The 21,679-nt window shown below is 46.1% G+C and overlaps 11 protein-coding genes across 11 annotated transcripts; 7 read left to right on the top strand and 4 right to left on the bottom strand.

Moving 5' to 3' along the window:
• Positions 1-660: 660 nt before the first annotated feature.
• N7495_002967 (E3 ubiquitin-protein ligase RNF103) lies at positions 661-1,985 on the top strand (the record flags this gene model as incomplete). Its single annotated transcript, XM_057205636.1, has 2 exons — positions 661-1,714; positions 1,795-1,985. 2 exons carry the CDS (start codon positions 661-663, stop codon positions 1,983-1,985), a joined length of 1,245 nt encoding a protein of 414 aa, XP_057066243.1.
• Positions 1,986-2,724: 739 nt separating this feature from the next.
• Positions 2,725-4,129, bottom strand: N7495_002966 (DUF3844 domain-containing protein; the record flags this gene model as incomplete). The annotated part of the gene is made up of 4 exons (XM_057205635.1): positions 2,725-3,324; positions 3,385-3,528; positions 3,587-3,741; positions 3,805-4,129. The coding sequence occupies 4 exons, from the start codon at positions 4,127-4,129 to the stop codon at positions 2,725-2,727; spliced, it is 1,224 nt and encodes a 407-aa protein (XP_057066242.1).
• Positions 4,130-4,781: 652 nt separating this feature from the next.
• Positions 4,782-5,977, top strand: N7495_002965 (uncharacterized protein; the record flags this gene model as incomplete). Its single annotated transcript, XM_057205634.1, has 2 exons — positions 4,782-5,293; positions 5,344-5,977. The coding sequence occupies 2 exons, from the start codon at positions 4,782-4,784 to the stop codon at positions 5,975-5,977; spliced, it is 1,146 nt and encodes a 381-aa protein (XP_057066241.1).
• Positions 5,978-7,420: 1,443 nt separating this feature from the next.
• Positions 7,421-7,931, bottom strand: N7495_002964 (cyclin-dependent protein kinase regulatory subunit CKS1; the record flags this gene model as incomplete). Its single annotated transcript, XM_057205633.1, has 4 exons — positions 7,421-7,454; positions 7,522-7,580; positions 7,634-7,778; positions 7,828-7,931. The coding sequence occupies 4 exons, from the start codon at positions 7,929-7,931 to the stop codon at positions 7,421-7,423; spliced, it is 342 nt and encodes a 113-aa protein (XP_057066240.1).
• A 482-nt stretch (positions 7,932-8,413) lies between these two features.
• Positions 8,414-10,386, top strand: N7495_002963 (bromodomain-containing protein; the record flags this gene model as incomplete). Its single annotated transcript, XM_057205632.1, has 6 exons — positions 8,414-8,500; positions 8,708-8,889; positions 8,949-9,210; positions 9,265-9,769; positions 9,853-9,915; positions 9,986-10,386. 6 exons carry the CDS (start codon positions 8,414-8,416, stop codon positions 10,384-10,386), a joined length of 1,500 nt encoding a protein of 499 aa, XP_057066239.1.
• A 512-nt stretch (positions 10,387-10,898) lies between these two features.
• Positions 10,899-13,199, top strand: hscA (putative Hsp70 chaperone (HscA); the record flags this gene model as incomplete). The annotated part of the gene is made up of 8 exons (XM_057205631.1): positions 10,899-10,967; positions 11,023-11,073; positions 11,136-11,262; positions 11,331-11,499; positions 11,570-12,416; positions 12,472-12,527; positions 12,590-12,875; positions 12,931-13,199. Exons 1-8 carry the CDS (start codon positions 10,922-10,924, stop codon positions 13,197-13,199), a joined length of 1,851 nt encoding a protein of 616 aa, XP_057066238.1. The 5' UTR covers positions 10,899-10,921.
• A 376-nt stretch (positions 13,200-13,575) lies between these two features.
• Positions 13,576-14,440, top strand: N7495_002961 (ribosome-recycling factor; the record flags this gene model as incomplete). Its single annotated transcript, XM_057205630.1, has 2 exons — positions 13,576-14,013; positions 14,087-14,440. 2 exons carry the CDS (start codon positions 13,576-13,578, stop codon positions 14,438-14,440), a joined length of 792 nt encoding a protein of 263 aa, XP_057066237.1.
• Positions 14,441-14,855: 415 nt separating this feature from the next.
• On the bottom strand, positions 14,856-15,956 carry N7495_002960 (uncharacterized protein; the record flags this gene model as incomplete). Its single annotated transcript, XM_057205629.1, has 2 exons — positions 14,856-15,739; positions 15,836-15,956. The coding sequence occupies 2 exons, from the start codon at positions 15,954-15,956 to the stop codon at positions 14,856-14,858; spliced, it is 1,005 nt and encodes a 334-aa protein (XP_057066236.1).
• A 158-nt stretch (positions 15,957-16,114) lies between these two features.
• N7495_002959 (CDC26 family anaphase-promoting complex subunit) lies at positions 16,115-16,345 on the top strand (the record flags this gene model as incomplete). Its single annotated transcript, XM_057205628.1, has 1 exon — positions 16,115-16,345. The coding sequence occupies one exon, from the start codon at positions 16,115-16,117 to the stop codon at positions 16,343-16,345; it is 231 nt and encodes a 76-aa protein (XP_057066235.1).
• A 914-nt stretch (positions 16,346-17,259) lies between these two features.
• On the bottom strand, positions 17,260-20,262 carry N7495_002958 (Zn(II)2Cys6 transcription factor; the record flags this gene model as incomplete). Its single annotated transcript, XM_057205627.1, has 8 exons — positions 17,260-17,569; positions 17,645-18,111; positions 18,158-18,711; positions 18,762-19,043; positions 19,109-19,450; positions 19,509-20,024; positions 20,085-20,129; positions 20,208-20,262. The coding sequence occupies 8 exons, from the start codon at positions 20,260-20,262 to the stop codon at positions 17,260-17,262; spliced, it is 2,571 nt and encodes an 856-aa protein (XP_057066234.1).
• Positions 20,263-20,388: 126 nt separating this feature from the next.
• On the top strand, positions 20,389-20,848 carry N7495_002957 (uncharacterized protein; the record flags this gene model as incomplete). The annotated part of the gene is made up of 2 exons (XM_057205626.1): positions 20,389-20,449; positions 20,499-20,848. 2 exons carry the CDS (start codon positions 20,389-20,391, stop codon positions 20,846-20,848), a joined length of 411 nt encoding a protein of 136 aa, XP_057066233.1.
• Positions 20,849-21,679: the final 831 nt, after the last annotated feature.

The raw sequence follows: 21,679 nt of genomic DNA, 5'->3' as shown, positions 1-21,679 counted from the left end.
TTGTAGAGAGTTGTAAGAAAGTGGAAAGGTTGAGGTTTGAGGTTTGTAGAATATATAGCATAACAACAAACACCCTCATTTTTAAAATTTTTTTTTTTTAAAATTTCAAAATTTGATTACCGTTACTCTTATTATTTCTTATTCAATAGTAAAGTAATTGAAATCAAGTCTTTGTATATAAAAAGGAAGCAAATATATAAATATTTTTCTGTTCTCTCTGTTCTTGGTGGTTGGGTTCCCGTGACTTACAAGTGTCTGATCCCCTTCCGTTTTCATCTTTCCCTTTCATCTTTACTCCCTTCGTCTACTTTTTGGGAAGTACCACCAAGAAGATGTTATGAGACCTGGAATTCAAAAGATAACCCTGCTACTAATGGTCCTTTGTGGTCAAACCCCCTACTTAATGCATTTCATTGGACCGTCCTAAGCGGCGGTTCATCATCACTTCAACCCTCGAATCGCCCGAATCGCCCGACCTTTCAGGTGCTTTACCGACACTTTTCTTTTATCTGATAATCATTGGATTGAGGAATGCCTTGATTCAGAAATTAGACCGAGCTTCCAATATAAAGTGGGCAACCTGAACTCAATTTTCTACAATATTCTTTCCATCACCACCTCACTCGCAACTACAACTACACCTCGTACGCTGCCATCGAAATGTCGCCGTCAACAACTACAGCTGCTAGTAGTGCCGCAACTACAACTGGCTCTAGCTCTAACAGCTCAAGCTCTTCAAACTCACCTCTTTTATTTTTTGTCGCACTTGGATTCGGCGTTGTCTTCACCAATCTATGGTATGCCTTTCATTTTATAACCAAGAACATTGAAGAAAGCTCACAACTGCGCAGGATTATTGTCGGTGTAAAGTATTGCTTCCGATATAATCAACGGAATCGGCAATTACGCAACGAGGAAACAGGCGAGCCAATAGATCTTGTGCCCGTACATCGACCCCATCGCAGACGACGAGAGAAGAAGCTGATGACGATGGATGAAGTCAATGAGCGATTCCTCTTGGTAAAATACAAAGTATGGAGGTCATCTCGTGCCACTCAAGGTCTGCCGACAGAAGGAGGCATCGCCACAACCCCCAATAGTAGGCCACAGGACTTGAAGGACGAAGATGAGGTCCTTCCTGCACCAGTAACGGTCTCAGCAACTGCATTAGTTTCTACGAAACAGATTGAGCAGAAGGAAATAGATGCGACTGTCCTCCATGATGCTTCTTCTGGTCAAGATGGGAAAGCGACAGTGACACAAGCTGACGATAATCCCTCAATAGAACCCGGGCTCCCCTTGTTGCGACAGGAGACGGATGCAAGTCTTTTGGGAGAAAGATGGAAGCAATCCTCGGTTAATGAAAATATCGAGGAAGAGGAAGAAGAAGACGAGGGTGATTACATCCGCAAGGCAGTTCCCGCTGAGTTGCTTCCTAATCCTGGTGATTCCTGCGCCATATGCTTGGATACTATTGAAGATGATGATGACATACGTGGACTTACCTGCGGACATGCTTTCCATGCTTCATGTATTGACCCTTGGCTGACCAGTAGAAGGGCCTGCTGCCCTCTGTGTAAAGCCGATTACTACGTACCAAAACCTCGGTCACAGGTAACAGAGGGCACATCTTCAGATCGCCAAGGACGCCGTGTTGGCTCAAATCGTGGTGGTGTCACTAGACCTTCTCGAGCAGTTCGTCGGGGCCGATCGAGTCGATCTCGAAGCCAAATGACCTTCCATGATCTTTTTTTTCACCAACGCCTTTGAGGTTAAGGGCCACGCCCCCACAAGTCAGGGAAAGTCCTGCGCACATGCGCATGAATGCTTCATTTCGCCGGCTGAGTTGGTCACGATTCTTACCAGCTCGTTTACGTGGGTCTTCTCAAGTCCCTACTGCTACAGAAAATGAAGCACCAACTGAGACCAGGTCTTCACCCGAGCAACAAAACCTCACACCAGGCCAGCTTGAAGCTGGCGCCTGATATTCGATTATTATTATATTATTATTATTATTATCCGCCTTTCATGACTAACTCTGAACCCTACCTGCAGACTGCATCAACGTCTGGAATGCCTGATCAGTACAGCCCTATCCAATGTCGATCAATGTCGATGACTTGATTATTGTATTATTTATGAATCCCCATCTGATATCCCCTCGGAAAACTCGAGACAATCCTGTTGTCCAGTTTGCCGCACGAATTCCATTGTACGCAAGTTTTGATTTTAGCATTGATTGGACACCAGTTTCAATTCATTGCGCCTTTGATTAGTTTAACCCAATTTTGAATCGCACTGAGTCTACCTATTCTCATTCCTCTGAGCCTTTGTTCTTGGTAATAGCAACACTTCGCACGCAATATTCCGATACGGTAATCAAGCAAGCATACTTTGCTGATCTGTGAGTATAGTAATAATTTATATTTCCCTGTGTGCTATGGCTAGAATTCTATTAAGTGTTACCTACATAGTATGTCATTATAACACATAGCCTGATACTGAGTAGTCTTTGCCTAAACATACACTTACATTGCAGAATCCCCAGTGTCTTTGAAATAGCATTTCCTGAAGAAAGCATGTTCAAAGACCAGAAAGAAGTAGAAACAAATAATGAAAGTTGACTATTCCTGATAGGAGGACGTGTAATAGAAATGTCATGTGCATATAGCCAAGAGATAATCGAGGGGAAAAAACGAAAACCGAAATTGCCTATATAGTCTGTCAGGTCGTCTTCGACCCGCCTACGCCAGCACCAATGACACTGGGAAGTTCTTGCTGGCCCATGCTGAAAAGCATTCCAATGGCACTGCCGACCATGACAATGGCCAAGATGCTGACGCTAGCGATCAAGAAGAATGGAGAGCTAATGTCTTTTTTCTCGCACGATGGACCGCCCCAAAAGTCCTTTTGGATGGTGCCATCGCTCATTCGCTTGATAGTTGGCTTGCATCGACATGCATAACAATCGCCCGCACTCCCTTCTTTGCTAGATCCATACTTCAAAAAGCAAGATCCATGTCCCGAGCAATTGTTGGTGGCATCTGTACAGGAGGAATTGGTTGAATGACAGACAGGTGCGAGGTTCGAGTGCAGAGGCAATGCCGAAGACCTTTGCAAATCGCTCTGGGATCCAGAAGCGGTTGTCGATGACTGTGCCCAGTATTTTGTGTCTCGCCGAGAAGGGCGTGGGGGAATTATAGCCTGATCACCGAGCATTGGCAGCAAAATAGCTGTAATTTCTCGATCAGAAGATAACTTGGTCAGATCATTGAGAGTAGACATGAGAGATTCAGTGACGATCAGGTCGGAATTCGAGGTTGTCTGTATATAAAATTAGTCAAGCCATAGATTTGTCAACAAGGGCAAGTAGATTATAGATACCTTTAGCGATAACTTCGAAGCGCTTGTCATTCCATCTTTACTCAACCATGTTTCTGCAGAGTTGATTAGGTCAAGAAGACTAGGTTCAAACAGGTTCTCTGCTTGAGATAGGACAGGATCCTTGGATAGACACTCTTTGACGGACTAGAATCAAATGGTCAGCAGGTTATTATGTGCTATCAACACGAGTAGTTCAACATACCTGAGCGGCGTTTGAGTCACCATTGAAATTCCCATCGTAGAGGCAATATTTGCCACTGCCCTCTTCCATCAAAGACTCCAGATAGTCGCTGACAAGATCCGACGAAGCGCGAGGAACAAAAAGACTTTGTGGCTCTCTCTTTCGCAAGACTGAGCCTATTTAGTAGTTAGCAAAGTTTATCCTTGCTGCTTCATACAGGTCGTTAGTTGAATACGTACTAATGTCCGTACCCAGACCCTCAATGATGATAACACTCTTCTTCGCGTTTTTAGAATCCTGGCCGCTACCGAAGAGGGTGAACTCAGTTTCAGTGAACTGATTTAGACGGTCCACCATGTCTGTGTCCATTTTCCCGAGGACAGATGCCAGAGAGGGTTTTGTGCGAAGCTCCAAGATCAGCCGAGCAACATCTTCTGACACTACCTCTTGCTTGATGTAGTTCTTTCCTTGCTCTCCCGGGAATGTGAGGATTGAAGCTTCCAAGGCATTCGTTCCTAAAGCACCCGCCGCCACCAAGGCCAGGAGCTGCGAGGCCCAGCGCATTGCGTATAAAATTGGACAGATACGTCCCCGAGAACGAATTGAGGGGAAGGCAATATGTAGGGTAGATTACTGCGTTAGTCACCTTTTTCTGGAAAGGGTCTGGGGGAAAGATGATGTCCGCTTTAGCATGTGTAGCTAGCGTTAAACCACATGACCCCGATACTAGACCGCCCTGGACACCGCCGTGAAATAAAGTCTTCCAACCTGAAATGATTCTTGAATGTTACCTGATGGGAAATGAAATGCGGAATTCATTTATTCATTCAAAAGTTAAAAATTCATATTTAAAATTTGAAATTGCCAAATTGCCAAATTCCAATCCAAGGCCTAGTTCACATTAATGACTTTTCTGCCATGCAAACAGCTCCACGATTTGCGATAAGATATCACGTGGTTACCGGCCCATTCTCATCGCCTTCATCCTTTCGTTTACGAGAAAGTTTTCCGACTGGATTTGTCTCAATGATCCGGCTCAGGCAGATATTTCGAAGCCAAGCAAGTCCTTCTCGCTTCCATACCGGCGCTCGCGGAGCCAACACTGCACCTGTGACGATTCGGCATGTGAGATTCAGACGGCATCGGCTGCGGTGAGTTTCTCTCGATCTCTTTAATCTGGAGTGTATTAGTATATTAGTACGAGGCTGATGTACATATGACCAGGTCATTCTTGGGCAAATGTCTTCTCTATGGTGTTGCGTTCCACCTATGGACTTCCTTTGTTCTGGTTCGATTCGACGACGATACCCACGATACAGATGCTCCCCCGAAGCCAAGCCCAGAAACAACTGCACATCCAAGCCACCGCCGAGTTGATGAGTTAGTGGAGGAAGAGGAAGAAACAGAATCCAATTTATTTGTCCCTCTCACTTGGTCCCGGTTACAAGAGGGCGAGCTTTATGCCGCATCAGACCCCGAATGGAAGGAGTTTGTCCAAATATCAAAAGATCAAAAGAAGCTGAAGCAGTTGAGAAGTAAGCAAACAATTCGGTATATTAGCTCCAGTTTTTGGACAAAGTTAACGACCTTAGATGACCTTGCCACGATTGTTTTAAAAACTGTTTCCAGTCAGATTTCTCCACAACTTGGAGGACCGCTTTCTCTGACCGGATTTTGGCTTGTTCATCAGTTCCCACATCGTGCCCCTCCAGCGTATCTGCGATCAGGGTATGCCCACTTTAACCTACGGCTATATTACTTAACTGACTGAAACATAGTATTGCAATCACCGATGACGGCGTCTCTTGGGTAACCAAGCCCATGGATACAGAAGACGGCGATCGGCTGCAAACCTTTATGAAACCAGTCCACGTGGCTCTTGCTATAAAAGATGCTTACTTGGTGCTTATAAAGAGGCAACTGGCTCGCCTTAGAGGAGAGACGCCACATCCTCTGGAGTTGCTACGTCAGGTACATACTTTGACAAATGCTACCAGAATTGACACGTTGAAACAGCAGCCATCATCGACTGAGGAACTTTCATCAGAAAGTGTCTCTTCTACAAAGGACACAAAGCTTCATCCGTCAACTATTATATCATCATTGGGACGGCTCCCTTTGCCTGATTTGGGTCCGGGATCGGATCTACATCTCGCATCACTAGTATTCCGATTATCCCTGGCTAAACATCGCGCAAGCGCTCCTCGAACCCCTCTACGGGGTAACTTTTTCATTTCTGGTCCGGTAGGTGTGAAGGGCTCTAATGGGTTCTGCAGATATGAAGTACGCGGTGAATACGATCCAGTCAAGTCCAGTTGGCGGACAATCGATATTCAACTTCGAGATGTGAATTTTCGGCGTCAGCGGGCACTCGGTCAGACAAATTCCAATGTGGAAAAGCCGCAAGCTTAAAGTTTCTCAATTCTCTGAAATATTCCATTTTCCCTCCTATTTGCCTCTTATTTGACGATGTATTTGGGAGTTTCGATGTCTTCCATGGCACATCGAGAAGCACCTGCATCACTTAGCGACAGCGATTTATTGATTTGTGAGCAATAAACAATGAGATCCAATGTAAACTCGATAACCAAGCTGCTTTTTACATAGTTACGTTGGACTATTACAATTAACTAAATACTACCACTGTGCCCTAAGATGATGCAATCGTTAAACCGATGCAGAAGCGGGGCTGTAAATAGTACAGACCCCGCCAAATACCTTGCAACTTACTCTCCTCTCTCAAATTGTCATGTCGGTCCCTCCTAAGTTTGCAGGGCTGAAGCTTTCCACTGGCTCTGAGCCAGAGAGCCAGCATACATTGGAGATATGTAAGCCTACTTGTTCCCTCCGCACAATTGCAAACTAACTGTAACCAGACCTTGACTATGTTTGCCCAGTTGGTAACATGCTACCCCTAGTTCCAAGGTTTACTTTAACTAAAGATGCCGCCTAGTTCTCTGCCAAGATGTTTAATACAATCTGGTCATTGAAACCTTTACTTGCGCAGTATGGGTCCCATTTACAGGTGATACTTCGACAACAAATCCAGCCGTGGCATCCATCATCCACACTCACCCATGAAGCCGGTGTTGCAGTCCTTCAGCTCTCCCCCGAAAAGTTCTGGGACTTCAGTTGGGCCTTATTCCAGCATCAGACCGAGTTCTTCGATGTGAACGTGGTGAACGAAACGCGTAACAAAACATATGAGCGGCTGGCCAAGATTGCGGGATCCGTTGGTGTAGATGAACACAATGTCTTCAACTTGTTGAAGATTCCCGAAAAACCTGATGCCAATGGACAGTTGAATGTGGGTAATCAGGTCACCAATGACCTCAAATGGGCAGTGAAGGTAAGAAGTCATAAACGAAAATGAAATTCAAGAGCTTATGTAAAACCAGACCAACCGAGTCATTGGAGTTCATGTTACGCCCACTGTATTCTTCAATGTGAGCAAGCTCGACCAGTCACTTATTACACGACATACGCTAATATCTAGTCTAGGGTGTGGAAGAGCGTGGAATCAGTAGCAGTTTCACTCATGACCAATGGAAAGAATGGTTGGCTCAGAACGTGGTTTAATGGCCCCTGGTGCTCAATGCGGAATCCCGTTCATTCCGTTTTTGTTGAGTATTTTGAGAGATAAGCCGAGTCATAACATAGACACGGAAAATTGAATCATATCTCATTCCAAAAACTCCATTGTGAAGCTGTGGTGAACCAAAGTGAAACATACTGGCGTGATGTATGTCCCTGCGATAGAAAAAAAAAGAACCCCTTCCACCGAATCGCACGCGTGTGTCCCTCAAGGCATGGAAACAAAACTCCCAAACGCAAAAACTAAGTCGGAAGTTTCAATTACACTTGCGGAGGTTGGTAGTTCAGGGGTCGTCTGAATTGAGAAGGGTATCAGCAGGGAAAAGGAAGATTAGAGCTGGGGGAATAAAAGCTCTACTTACTTGAACAGAAGGATATGGGGCTCCGGTTCATGCACTTCGTAGTGTTCCCATCCCAAACTCTGGAGGAATAATCTGATTAGCTGCTGCCTGGTAATCCGAAGGTAGGACACACCTGTGTAATTCCCAATGCGCGCCATTCTTCTTCCCAAAGCAATTTCAATGTGCCCTTCGAGCTGTCAAAGTAGTCGCTGGGGATCTTCTTGAGCATGTTCTTGGGAAGTTGCACGTGACGGTATTCATACTTGTCATCTGAGTACCTGTATCGAAGTCAATGGAATGTTCAAAAGGAGGGGCAATCCATCCTACCGAGCAGAGTAGTGAATGGAGTCGATAAATTCATCTAGGCGTTCGCGCTCCGACTCCAATAGGAGGCGTGGCTTTTTGTTTCTTCTGATAGGATCGATATCCATTGCTAAAGAGAATGGGAAGAGGAAGAGTCTTTCAAAAAAAAAAAGATCGAGTGAATCTGGTTATCGCACGTGGTCAACAACTGAAACCTTTGGGATGATTGCTCGCTTCTGAAAAGGGATAAGAATGCTGCTCACTCAAGAAATTGTCGGAGTAGAGTTGACAAGGGAAGAATTCCACTTGGAAGAGCTCGAATTGGGAGAATGAAAGCGCGTGTTATGGTGTTTTTTTTTTTGGAGATTGGGGGAGGGGACTTGTTCTGCGGGACGCGGAGGGGAAGATGTGAATCCGTAAAATTTGATGCCTGAGGTGTTGGTTAATATCGATAAAAACGCCGGTTGCTTATCATTGATTATATAATAATAACAGTTACATAAGACGAGTCCCCACTCGGACGATTGCAGCGCGTACTGCACACGTCCATTGAGCTATAAAGAAGTCAACCTACTTTTTACTCGCGACTTGAGAACCTGATTCATTCAGAATGACTACAAAACGGCGCGTGGCTGCAGCTGCAGCTGCATCTTCTCCCGAAGTCAAGATGCGCAGCCAGAAACGTCGGAAAGTGTCTGTACGTTACCTTGCAACCTGTTTGGCCATATACAAATCTTGTCAAGATTATGCATATCGTACCTGAATTCAAACTATTCGCGCTCAAACAAACTTGATGAGTCGCGTCACCAATGAGGCTTAATGATTGGCATATTTTTCTGCGGCGTCTTATCTGGAACAACGCCGCGCATCGTGTCGAAAGCTACTAACTATTCTTACCCAATAGGATGATGAAGTGGATTCAGAAGACTACAACCGCGCATTTTCAGCTCCTGTGGGCGAGATAGAAGAGGAGGGAACCCCAGTATCGCAGTTCACCGAAGAACCTGAGGTGAATTTCGAAGATGATGATATGCAAACAGCGCAGGACAAGATCATGTCGGAGTTGACCCGACTCAAGGATGACGAGTAAGCTTTACTGCACAACCTATTTATCATAGCATCACTGCTAACTCCTTCCCCTCTAGCGGTGAATTGGTTGCATATCCCTTCATTGGAAAGCCCGACCGTAACCTTTACCGGGATTACTATGAGATAATTCAGTATCCCGTTTCGTTGCGAAGTATTCAAAAGAGAGTTCGCGGCACGGACAGCAGAAAGAATGTCTCGAAAACCACCGCATATCCCACTTGGCAATCCTTCGAGGAGGAAGTTGCTTTTATTTGGCGAAATGCACGGGAGTATAATGAGGATGGCAGTGAAATTTCTAATCTTGCAGGTGTACTAGAAGTAAGACCTCTTTCGATAGACTGCTCTAGTGTGGCGCGCTAACAAATATCTCAGAAGTACTTTAAACGAAGAGTGGCGGAGGCCAAGAAACACGTTCCCGATCCTGTTCAGGTAGATGGCCACCCCGAAATGCCTCGCATCAAGTTGAAACTCGGCATGAGGAATCCGGAGCCGGTGGTACAAAAGTTGACGCTGAAAATGGCTGGACATATCTCTGAGACTTCCAAAGAGGACACACTATCATCTGGATTCTCTGTCGATAACGAATCCTTGAAAAGACAACAAGAGCTGGTTCGTGCTGGATCAGGAAGCCAAGAGGTTGATGCACATATGTCCCCTAGAACACGGTCCCTTCGAAGACATATCGGAAGCCCTCAATCAAGCGCTGCCACAACTCCACTTGGTCGAGAGCAGTCTCATGGTGTGGGGCGTGACATGCTTGAAACAATCAAGGACGAGGGCCCTATTGCATCGTCCCAACAATCTGAGATGTTTTCTAATTCCCACGGCCTTCATGGAGGCTTCCTCGACCTCTCCAGGGGTCTTCCTCCACATGACGGTGAGTATACCTATACTCTGTACAGGTCTCTCAAGTTTCCCTGATATAATCGCGTGTACTGATTTCTTTCGTCTCAAATATAGTGTCAACTCAGCAAGTCTATGAGGCATCACCTATGGATTCTCTCTTAAGACGACCAGGATTTGGTAAGAAATCCTGTTAACTTTTCACACGACGCAATAATGTTGAAGGGGAGACAAGCTAATAATTTTATAGATGCCAGTTCTGCTTTGATCCGCAACGTTCAAATAATGACACATTCCTCGCTGTCTTTGCCACAAGACTTTTGCTTGGATGTTGCTGCATCATCTACATTTTCTCAGCAAACCATCACTATTAATCTTCCTCCATCACACCACATGCTGACTGTTAGGCCCACGCTCACTGATAGTACGGACCAACGGCAGATCAAGATTGTGGCTCTGGTAGGTATGCAACGGCTTCATCCATCTAGGGATTCAAGCACACTGTCATATGACATACAGCTTCATTCAGGCATAACCAAGATCGACTTGGAAGCCATATCTGGACCAGCCAGAGGAGTAGCAAAGTCTGGACCTCCAGGATCTGAGGTTGATTATGAGCGAATCACGGTTTTGTTTAATTTGCTGCGATGATCAAGGCTCGGCTCGGCTTATTCAGATGAAAAGACATAACAGCGGTCTTTAGTTTATGGGGTTTTGATAATATCCATTTATTTGTTTAGGAATGGTAGATGATATGAATTCTCTTGGAAGATGTTATGCTGTACCTATTACCTTCTCCACAGCTATTTAAATATCAGCTTTCAATCCAACCCAGAAAGTCATCCGTGCAAATAATACTTTTGGCCACATTGAAACACCCTAAAGACAAGAAAAAATACGATATCTGTCTTAACTATTGGCTAGCTATGATAAACGTTGTATGGTGAGTGTATTGTGAGGTGGCGAGACTTAAATAATTAACTAACCAAGTAACGGAAGTGATGACAAAGATTAAGATTAAAACTCGCCAAAAAAAACTCTCGGTTCCATTCACGTGACTCACCGCTCCCGCAAAGTTTTCTGCCTTTCCATGTGTGGCATTGCATTTATAAAAAAAATTCGACCCGTCCAAACCCCTCTTTCCCACCCTATTCCACCTTTCTCAATTTTACCACTCACATTCACAATGGCGGATCTTCCGGTGTACGATGGAGCGATCGGTATCGATCTTGGTATGATTATCGCCATCAAACCTTTTCAATGACCCTACTAACTCAAAACGCACAGGCACCACCTACTCTTGCGTTGCCAACTACGAGGGCACCAATGTCGAGATCAGTGCGTTCCCACCATTCGGATTTTGGACTTGAAATATCTTTATACTGACTGAATGACTTCAGTTGCCAACGACCAGGGTAGCTACACCACCCCCTCTTTCGTCTCCTTCACTGAGAAGGAGCGTTTGATCGGTGAGGCCGCCAAGAACCAGGCTGCCATGAACCCGAAGAACACCATCTTCGACATCAAGTGAGTTTTCACATCTTTCTATTCTTTGCCATTGATATATAGCACAATGGTTCTGACTCGAAATCTAGGCGTCTGATTGGTCGTCGTTTTGATGACCCCATTGTAAAGAAGGATGTTGAGTCCTGGCCCTTCAAGGTCGTCGAGCAGGGTAACAGCCAGCCTGCCGTCGAGGTTGAGTACCTCGGTGAGACCAAGACCTTCACTCCCCAGGAGATCTCCTCCATGGTCCTCATGAAGGTAAGTAATTTTAAACCAAAACGAATTCTTCCTAGATTTGAAATATGAATTTGCTCACAATTGAGAATAGATGAAGGAAATTGCTGAGACCAAGCTCGGCAAGACCGTTGAGAAGGCTGTCATTACTGTGCCTGCTTACTTCAATGACAACCAGCGTCAGTCTACCAAGGATGCCGGTGCCATCGCTGGCCTGAACGTCCTCCGTATCATTAACGAGCCTACTGCCGCTGCTATTGCTTACGGTCTTGGCGCTGGTAAGTCCGAGAAGGAGCGTAACGTTCTTATCTACGATTTGGGTGGTGGTACCTTCGATGTTTCCCTGCTGAACATCCAGGGTGGTGTTTTCACCGTCAAGGCCACTGCTGGTGACACTCACCTTGGTGGTCAGGACTTCGACACCAACCTGCTTGACCACTTCAAGAAGGAGTTCCAGCGTAAGAGCGGCAAGGACCTCTCCGGTGATGCCCGCGCTCTCCGCCGTCTGCGCACTGCTTGCGAGCGTGCTAAGCGTACTCTGTCCAACGCCACTCAGACAACCGTTGAGATTGATTCTCTCTTCGATGGTGAGGACTTCAACTCCTCCATCACCCGTGCTCGTTTCGAGGACCTGAATGCTAAGTCCTTCAACGGTACTCTGGACCCCGTCCAGCAGGTCATTAAGGACTCTGGTGTTGAGAAGAGCAAGGTCGATGAGATCGTCCTTGTTGGTGGATCCACCCGTATTCCCCGTATCCAGAAGCTCCTGAGCGACTTCTTTGACGGCAAGAAGCTTGAGAAGAGCATCAACCCCGATGAGGCTGTTGCCTACGGTGCCGCCGTCCAGGCTGGTATCCTCTCCGGCAAGGCTACCTCTGCCGAGACCGCTGATCTCCTGCTCCTTGACGTTGTCCCTCTCTCCCTGGGTGTCGCCATGGAGGGTAAGAACTCTCACTCCATTTAATTTACCCAACTATCAAGCTAACTTGTTCACAGGCAACATCTTTGCCCAGGTTGTTCCCCGCGGTACCACTGTCCCCACCATCAAGAAGGTCCGTTTTTACTCCGTTTTCTCACATTCTCAACTGTATCATGATTCTGACTCTCGATACAGCGCACTTTCACTACTGTCCAGGACCAGCAAAGCCAAGTGCAGTTCCCCGTTTACCAGGGTGAGCGTACCAACTGTGCTGACAACACCTCTCTGGGCGAGTTCACCCTTGCTCCTATCCCTCCCATGCGCGCCGGTGAGGCCGCTTTGGAGTGTGTTTTCGAGGTCGATGTCAACGGTATCTTGAAGGTTACCGCCACTGAGAAGACTTCCGGCCGCAGCGCCAACATCACTATCTCCAACGCTGTCGGCAAGCTTTCCAGCGCCGATATTGAGCAGATGATTGATGGTATGTTCTTTGTTCTATTTCGCTGGTATAACTTACTAACTGTTAATCCCCGCAGACGCCGCCAAGTTCAAGACCAGCGACGAGGCCTTCACCAAGAAGTTCGAGTCCCGCCAGCAGCTCGAGTCCTACATTTCCCGTGTTGAGGAGATCGTTTCCGATCCCGGCATGTCCCTTAAACTCAAGCGCGGCAACAAGGAGAAGATCGAATCTGCTCTCAGCGACGCCATGGCCCAGCTCGAGATCGAGGACTCCACTCCCGAGGACCTCAAGAAGAAGGAGCTTGCTCTCAAGCGCCTGATCACCAAGGCCATGTCCACCCGCTAAATATCAGCGATGTAGGATGACCAACTCATGCCTTTTAAAAATCCGATATCCAAGAATTCTAACCGGATAGATATACTGGATCAGCATGCGGGTTGGTCTATGCTTTTGTGTTTGAAGCCGGATAGCTTGGGCGCAGTATTTCCTTTTTTTCCCCCATTTTTCTTTTGCAAAAAGTACGCTTGAGTAGACGATGTTCGACGTTGCAAATTTAATGTGTAACGACCAGTTTTCTATCTAAAATGTATTGATTAATTCGTAGTTCTCCTAGTCATAAGCAGTATTGAGATGCAACGTACCACTTGATATATCCGCAATTTTTATCGCCCGGCTTCCGCGTCTTGTGAATTCCTCTTTTCCACTACCATACCCTCTCACCATGCACCGCACCGTCACTCGTCTATCATTCCACGCCATTTCGCAGTGCCGCCTAGCGTCCTGCAGTGTGCGACGCTCATGTCTGCCATTGCATACGCCGACTCTGCAAAGTCGTACCTTTGCCATTTCTCCCGCGCTGTACAAGAAGAAAGATAAAGTCAAGCACAGTTCAGCTTCTGAGCCAGGGGCCAGCCTCGCTGCAGCTTCCGAAGACCCCTTCAACTTATCCCTTCTTCATAATGGAATTTCCACGGCCGTTTCTTGTCTGAAAGATGACCTGTCGAACCTCCACGCAGATGGACAATTCAACACTGCATCTCTTGAAGCTCTAAATGTTGAATTGAGCAAGGACAGTCATGAATCAGTCGAGCTGAGGGACCTCGCTCAGGTCGTGCCCAAGGGAGGGCGGATGGTTACCATCTTAGCCGCTGAACAAGATGTGTGAATCATGGACACTGGTTTAGTTTGCCATCCTTGATGAATTCTTGCTAATTTCTTCCGTATCCTCATAGTACATCAAACCAATTACATCGGCGATTGTTACAAAAGTGTTCTTAAATCCGCAACCGGATCCTCACAACGCCCTTCAGCTCAACATCCCGATTCCTCCACCGACCAAGGAATCCCGCGACCAGAGCGTCAAAGTGGCCAAGCGAGCCTTTGAGAAGGCAGCTGGCACGGTCCGTGACTCTAGAGGGGCTATGCACAAGCGACTCCAAGACATGCAGAAGAAAAAATTAGCACGTCCGGACGACGTAAGAAAAGCTCATGAGCAGATGGAGAAGGCAACAGAAAAGGGCCAGAAAGAGGTCAAAGATCTGTTTGACACGGCCAAAAAGGCACTTGAACGGACACACAAGCCCTAGTCTTGTAGTATACAAGTCACAATTGTATTTTTAGTTACTTGAAGGAGCAGATTATCCAGCTGGAGCCTATCCTGGCAAATATTATCCTGTACGTTGTATCTAGGCGCATCTTTCCATCGATTTTTCATATCTGCACCGACTGCTTTCCATGTACTTCAACTCCGACCCGAATGTATGTTCCACCTATTAAGATGACATACGTATTCATGAAGAATGGATTGAAAACTTCGATCGGAATAATGGGACCAATGAAGGACTGCTGTAGTACATGTATGAAATGAGACTCAAAGTTGCAAATAAAGATGTAAATACAACCTTGTAACGAAAGGTAAAAAGCGCCCAGAAAATATGAAAAAAGTCGCAACCAGGGAACCCATATTGTACATTACATTTTCAAATATCTCAAGCCTCCGACCTAGTTGCGCTTGATACGACTGGACGCGATTAGGGACTCGACTTTTGCCAGAAACTGGGGTCTTTTGCCCGTAGTCTCATATGTACCATTGTTGCGAAGATTCTTGATCACATTTTCGAAAACAGAAGGCTGGGTTTTGCCTCCTTCCAGACCGGGGTATTTCCCCTGGGCGAGTGTTTCCAGCAATATCTTAGTATCCTTCGCATTGACCGCATTAAACGTGATCTCGCTCGGCTCCACAAGATCACCCGTCCGCTGGGAAATCTTGTCAGCACGGGCCTGAGACAGTCGCTTGACCTCTTCCAGAGCCTCTGCCTTTTCAGTCTCACTCTCGAACAGTACATTCTGGCCATTCCAGAGTCTTCTGCCCAACTCGTAAGGGGGAACGTATCCGTTGGGGAAGCGCCCGCTCAACGAGGTAAGCTTCTCTAGAACGGCAGCGGATCGAGCATTCACACTTGTGGGAAGTGAGGGCCATGTTTCCTTGAGCGTAGAGAAATCGATATCTTTAGGCTCGTAGCGGATAGGAGTGGGGCGAGCCTTCATAATTTGATCCTTTTCAACTTGTTCAATGGAAGCCGCAGTCAGCTCTTCTCCATCTTCTGACTCGAAAGTTCTGGGGCCTCGAGACCGAGGCTTTCGAGCCTTCTTTGCTGCGGGTTTAGGCTTGCCCTTGGTCTGGACTCCGCCTCGAGCGTTTCGCAGCCAAGGCTTGCGGATGACCTTGGGTTGCTCACCACTAGCACTTGTTGCTGCGAAAGACCTAGCATCAAGTACGCGAGCAGGGCGAGGTCGGTTCTGGGCGGGAGATCCCGGTGGCTTGTTCGCTGGGCGAGATTTGCGAGGGGTTGTTGCAGTCTGGCGCGTTTTTGAATCACTGGGGCCTTATGGGGGAGATTAGTGTAAGAACAATACAATAAATTGGCATGATTAGATCAATTGAGTGTGGTTAAAGTGTCAACGGCTCGAAATAAACGTACCAGATGGTTGGTTCTGACCTTCGGCAGATATCGCACGACTGTTGGAGAATTGGCGCAAAGATGGGGATAAGCTCAATCTTACCCGATCGCCCTGACGAGCAATCTGCCTAAGCTGGAACATTGTGCTGGGGTTGGGGATGAGGGTGTGGTGGAATCCGCCGAAATGAAGTGACGGGAATTCGAACTTGTGAGATCACGTGACAAATATCACGTACACACCTTACCCTGATCGTCCTTCTTTCTTCATATACTAATGCAATCTCCTTAAACCCACTCAAAATGCTCCGTCAGAAACCCACGGCCATTGCAGTAACGACTGAAGATATTTCTGCCTTTGAAGAAGCAAGAATTCGAAAGCTAAATGAGGACAAGAACAAGCATCCCGAGCAAAACAGAGGCAGCTCTAATGTCAACTTCGACCCGAACGATGAGCTAAAGCCTCTTCCTGGTGACAAAGCGAGAATTGTTCGATCTCGTGAGGAGCGAATTGGAATTGGCCGTCGTAATTGATCAATCCGAGGGCTATCACCATCGATATGTCTTCTATCTGAACGACTTTATTCACGCTTTTTCTTCTATCTACCATCACAAGTATGATCTGCAAATAAACACAAATCGTATTTCGAGCTGACATGGAATCATGCCAGATTAAATGAATTTCTTTAATCAAGAGAAAAGTTGAATTGAAATTACGCATAATGTGAGCCATTGACTATTCAATTCAAGATCAATATCAGAAACTTGGAAAATGAGTTCACATCCCAAGTAAGCGAACCATGCAAGAGGGTAGAATACACTTCCTTTGATTCCTATGGTGACAATAGTGAATGATCAGATCACGTATGCCCAGGTTTGCGCCCATACTATTAGAGTAATGGTACATATGTTCATGGTAGTTTTCTACCAATCACTTTATAGTTATTCAGTAGGACAAAATCTACAACTTATAACTTCGTAGATGTTAGATTGAGATTCAAAATGTTATTAACTTACCATCGAACTGCCTTGGAAGGACTCTTCGTTTGTTTGCACTGACTACCCAGGTGGTGTATTTTGGTCTAGGTCTGAGGAGAGAATATGAACTAGGTATGTGATTTATTCTAGACCCCATTTATTCAATTGGCAAGCCACTTAAAGCCAAGACTTTGTACAACAGAATCCGTGAATTTGATTCATTTTTAAATCGACGAGCGATCTTTTTGCGGACGCTTTATTTACCGAAAATCCTTCCCAATTCAAAACTTTAGTTGAAACGAGCACCGTCATGGGGCGCCGGACATCGAAAATATAACAAAGAAATACCTCCGAAGAGGTGTACGCTCGGGGGAATCAAGATAAGACGATAACAAAGTTTTGAGATACGATGGCCGTTGGCAAATAAAGAGCCGTACTCAAGAGGAAAGTGAAATGGAGGCTTAGGCGAGCTATCCTCGTCTCTTTTTCATGCCGTCGGTGGCTAAGTCTGTTGCGTAATTCCATCGTCGCTTCAAACCTTGCGGATCGTACACGCTTGCCACACTTTGTTGCCAGTCCCGTGCGCTAAATATAGCTGGAAGATTCTGGAACTGTGGCGGTGAAACAGGCTGGGTAGGTGGGATGGCGACCTTAGAGTCGTACTGTATTGGGTATTGATGATTGACCATGTTTGACATGGGCTGTGCTGGGTTGCTCATGGGCATCGGAGGAGAGTTAGAGACGGTGGAGGGATTGGCGGAAAATGCCATGTCCCATTGACTATTGAGAGAGAAAAGCAAGAGTCAGTAATAGTACCAGGATCAGAATTCAGGCAAAAGTTTTCGGCTAACGTACTTCATGATACGTGTAGGATCCCAGCTATTTTCATCAACCAACGGTGCATCTAGAGTATGGGCAGACGACGGTGGATGGGAAATCATTCCAAGGGACTGTAACTGAGAGGATGTGTCGGACTTCGAGTCTTCAGCACCAGTGGAAATCGGAGGGGTGATGGGATGTGCGCTGAAACCCACTCTGGATTGAACACTGCTGGTCACCTGATTAAGGTGTGGATGATAATGCGCATCCATAGGCGGACTGGGGTGGTAGCCGCCATCCGAGGGACTGCCATATGGAAAGCTTTGCTTCAGCTCAAACGGACGAGTGGTATCAGCAGAGAAAGCCAGCCTCAAAGAATCTATTTGGGCCTGGATTTCCGCCATGGGCCATGCAGTAGAGCATCGCTCCAGAATACGCATGTGGCGAACGAAGTATTCCCGGGCGTCGGAGTGAAATTCGGGGTCTGGAGAGGTTATTGCGATCTAATTGAGTTAGTAGTCATGCTTGAGAAGATCTGAAATAACCTACCAAGTGTAGCATGGTGCAAGTGAGGATACAGTAAATGGCAAAATTGATACCGCGTTGCATATAGAGTAGTCCTGGTAATCCAAACCTTTCAAGGATAGCCTCCTGTAATCGACAGAGGCTCTTGGCAGAGGAATAACATAGTGAGAAATGTATTTTCCAGTCCCCATCTGCTGCAAAGGACTGAGATGCCAAGAGTTGTGGGCGGTGCAGTAATATGATGCCAAGATGACAGTGAGAATGCATGTTGCCAATAAAATGAGAAGGCAGCCACGGGGGAGAACCATCGGATGGGTAATTGACTTGTAGATCTGGAGGAAGACTGCGGAGCCAATCTGCGAATAATGGGTTCTTCTGCACGAATCGGGGATCAGCGCCCCAGTCCTTTTGTTTCTTGATCTTGTGGTAAGTATCTGTCATAATGCGGATATGATGCGCGTTGCGAACAAAGTATGCATATTGCCGAGAGCGATCAGTCTCAAACGCATCTAAACCTCTTATATCTAGAGTTGGGCGCATTTCCACCGTTTCCGGATCGACACCATAGTCAGAGCGGCCTTGAATTTTGTTAGCATTCGAGAGCATAAAACAAAGTGGCTATATTTACCTTGTGGAGCTCCAATCATCACCTCGATGAGCAAGAGCGCCTGCCATACTCTGGTATGTACCAGACATTCAATTGGGCTCAGATCACATGGTCTTCCTTCGGCATGGGTACTATAGTGTTCGTGAATGTCCAAGTCTTTAGCCATTGCGACAATTGTCTTGACTGTTTGCCAAGACCGATAATAATAGCCCTTCTTGGGCAAAGACTCCCTGGCTTTGAGAAGAAGGAGCATAGCTTGTATAGTACTCAAGCGAGGAACGTCCATAAAGCTTGATTCGTGTCCTATAAAGAATGCGGTGGTCAGCAGACATGGAACCGTTGACAACGTAGTAAATCTTTGGACATACTATTTGCCAAAGCAAGCCACTGGGCGCCCTCGGACGGTTCGTCGGATAAACGTCCTGAACATGCAAAGAGAGCTTCGAGGAGAAGAGGGGAAATGGAGCGACGGTCATTTTGCCACTGATAATATAGATGGGCGCGAGATATAATAGGCAGGTAGGGGTGAATTTCATCAAAGTAGATTCTGAAATATTCCATGACGCTCTCGTCGGAGGGCATCAATTCAGGTGGAATTCGGATTGTAGCTCCTGCGCCAGTGCTGAGAGGTGGTAATCTATCCTCCACTTCATCTTGCACCGGAGCATCCGGCTCCACACGATCTGTCCGCTGTCGTCTTATATAGGGGGCTATTTGAGTGTTAGTGATTGTTATTTCTGTTCGACAGAGGCGGAAAGCAGATCGTACCGATGCCCGTCTCGTCAATTTTCAGTTCTCCAAGCACCTCGCTCAAATTCTCCGCATGGGACGAGTCATTGTCGACATATACCGCCCGATCAGCTGAAGCCAATGATGAAGACTGCGGCTCACTATACACTGAGGGCTGCGAGTAAGATTGATGTGGCATCACCATCGGTGATGATCGTATCTCGTTATATATTCCTGGTTGATTCTGAGGGGTCTGAACATATTGAGAGTACATGTTCATTCCATCGTAATGAGACACACCCCCCATGGGGTGTTGGTTGCCGTCCCTAAAGGAAGGAGGAGCCGGAAACGACTGATGGGACGACTCCGGGCCACCCGAGAGGTTCCCAGCCTCACTTGGATCTACCCCATCTGGGCCAAAATCACCATCTTGGCCGATGGTAGGAGGAACACAAACCAGTTTTAGGCGTGTACAAGCCGAACAAGGCCATGTATTTGTCGTAGCTGCATCACATTTGATCTTTCTTTTCCGACAACCATTACATGCTCGCATTACTATTTATCATGTTAGAAACCCAGTGTAAAGTATTTGTAGCCCAGGTGTTTACAACATACCTTTTAATCTTTTATGCCGATTATGTTCATCCACAAACACATAATCTATCTTCCATCAGCATCAATTCAAAAATCGCGTCATGTGCTAAGAGTATCGGGGGAGGGGGAAAGGAGGGGATGTACTTTTCTGGCCTTCTCGGGGAGGCCCCGACGGGGGCGCAAATGAATAGCCTTGCATTTCTGTGTATTTTTTATATTCAGAAGGAAGTAGAGGTCCCCAACGGGGGGATTCCCGGATTTGGGGAAAAGAGATCAAGGACAAGATTCCCCTCAAGGACCGGCCCCGAGATAGAAGTCGATATGGATGAGTAACGCGGACGAACTAGTGCGAAATGGCAATGGGAATGCGGAGGAAGCCGAGTCGCGTATGTCCCGAAACACCAGATCAAAAAAGGACAAAAAAAAGATGTACAGTCGAATGGGCCCCGCTGGCGATGTTAGAGCGTTGCAAGATCAAGGGAAATGCGACTAACTCTCCACATAAGCAGGGAGTCCCCTGGAGAGATAATTTGGGCGTAGAATTAGGACAATTGACTCTTCAAAACCGGGGTGTGAATGCTAATGCGCATAAGAGGTTAGTTTTCCCGCGTCATGCGATCAAGCGCGTCAAGGGCGTCCAGGGCGAAAAGACACAGATGCGTACCGTGCAGAACGAACAATTGGTTGGGAGAGCCCACAAAGATCGAAACGGGGAGCATCATGAAGCATTAAGAAAAGGTGGAGACGAGGGGAGGGGAACAGCCATTCATGGAGGGGAGGTTTAGTTCAGGAAAAGGGAAGGAAGCTGAGAGAGGGGTGCCAAGAGCTGGTAAGATTAGCACCCAATGACACCCATGTGGATTCGGTGAAAGCGGTGGAAGTACCTTAGGCAGAGAGAGAGGCTATCCGAAATAACCTTACAAATCAATGCCATTTAACGTTCTCGGGTCCTCGGTATTCTCCGGATAGCGTAAATCCTACTCTCTATTTGTCTTTTTACTCTTCACTATTATAATTCTATTATATATCTTCGAATATAACTATCATTCTTACTCCACATTATATGATGAGAAATATGGATGGGTAAACAGAATAGTATCCACCGATTTATGGATCAATTGTTTAGTTTACAGGTTTAGCGTGTCTTATTTTTTACCAGGAAATCAATTATTACCCTGGCGTTCGATAGTCCTCGTTAGTATGGATGTCTTGACCCGCGTTTTAAGATGAAACCGCCATCTTTCTTATTGCTCCTCTTATTTCCCCTATTTTATTTTGTGAAAGGGGGAATTTTTTATTTTAATTATTATTATTATTTTTTTTTAAAAAAAAAAAATAATAATAATTAAATAAAATGAGAGATGAGGCGGAGGCAGGTATTCTGGAAAATTAACATATATGGAATGAAAGAGTAAGAGCTGGAACCGCCATAGTTACAAAATATCCCGAGTGGAGATGTCTCGGCCGTGAAGACCTCAAGTAATTTGTCCATACATCCCATGTGCCTGGGACCAGATTCAAGCGTATCCAAGTTTGAGATCTTATAAATGGTCGAATAAAGTACACATGAGAATGACGAGTAAATAATGGATGTGAATATGTGAAATTAAAGAAAA

This window comes from Penicillium taxi, assembly GCF_028828555.1.
Source record: "Penicillium taxi strain IBT 34144 chromosome Unknown utg000002l_segment0_segment0, whole genome shotgun sequence".
Taxonomy (NCBI): Eukaryota; Fungi; Ascomycota; class Eurotiomycetes; order Eurotiales; family Aspergillaceae; genus Penicillium; species Penicillium taxi.
This window is presented reverse-complemented; position numbering and strand designations above follow the sequence as displayed.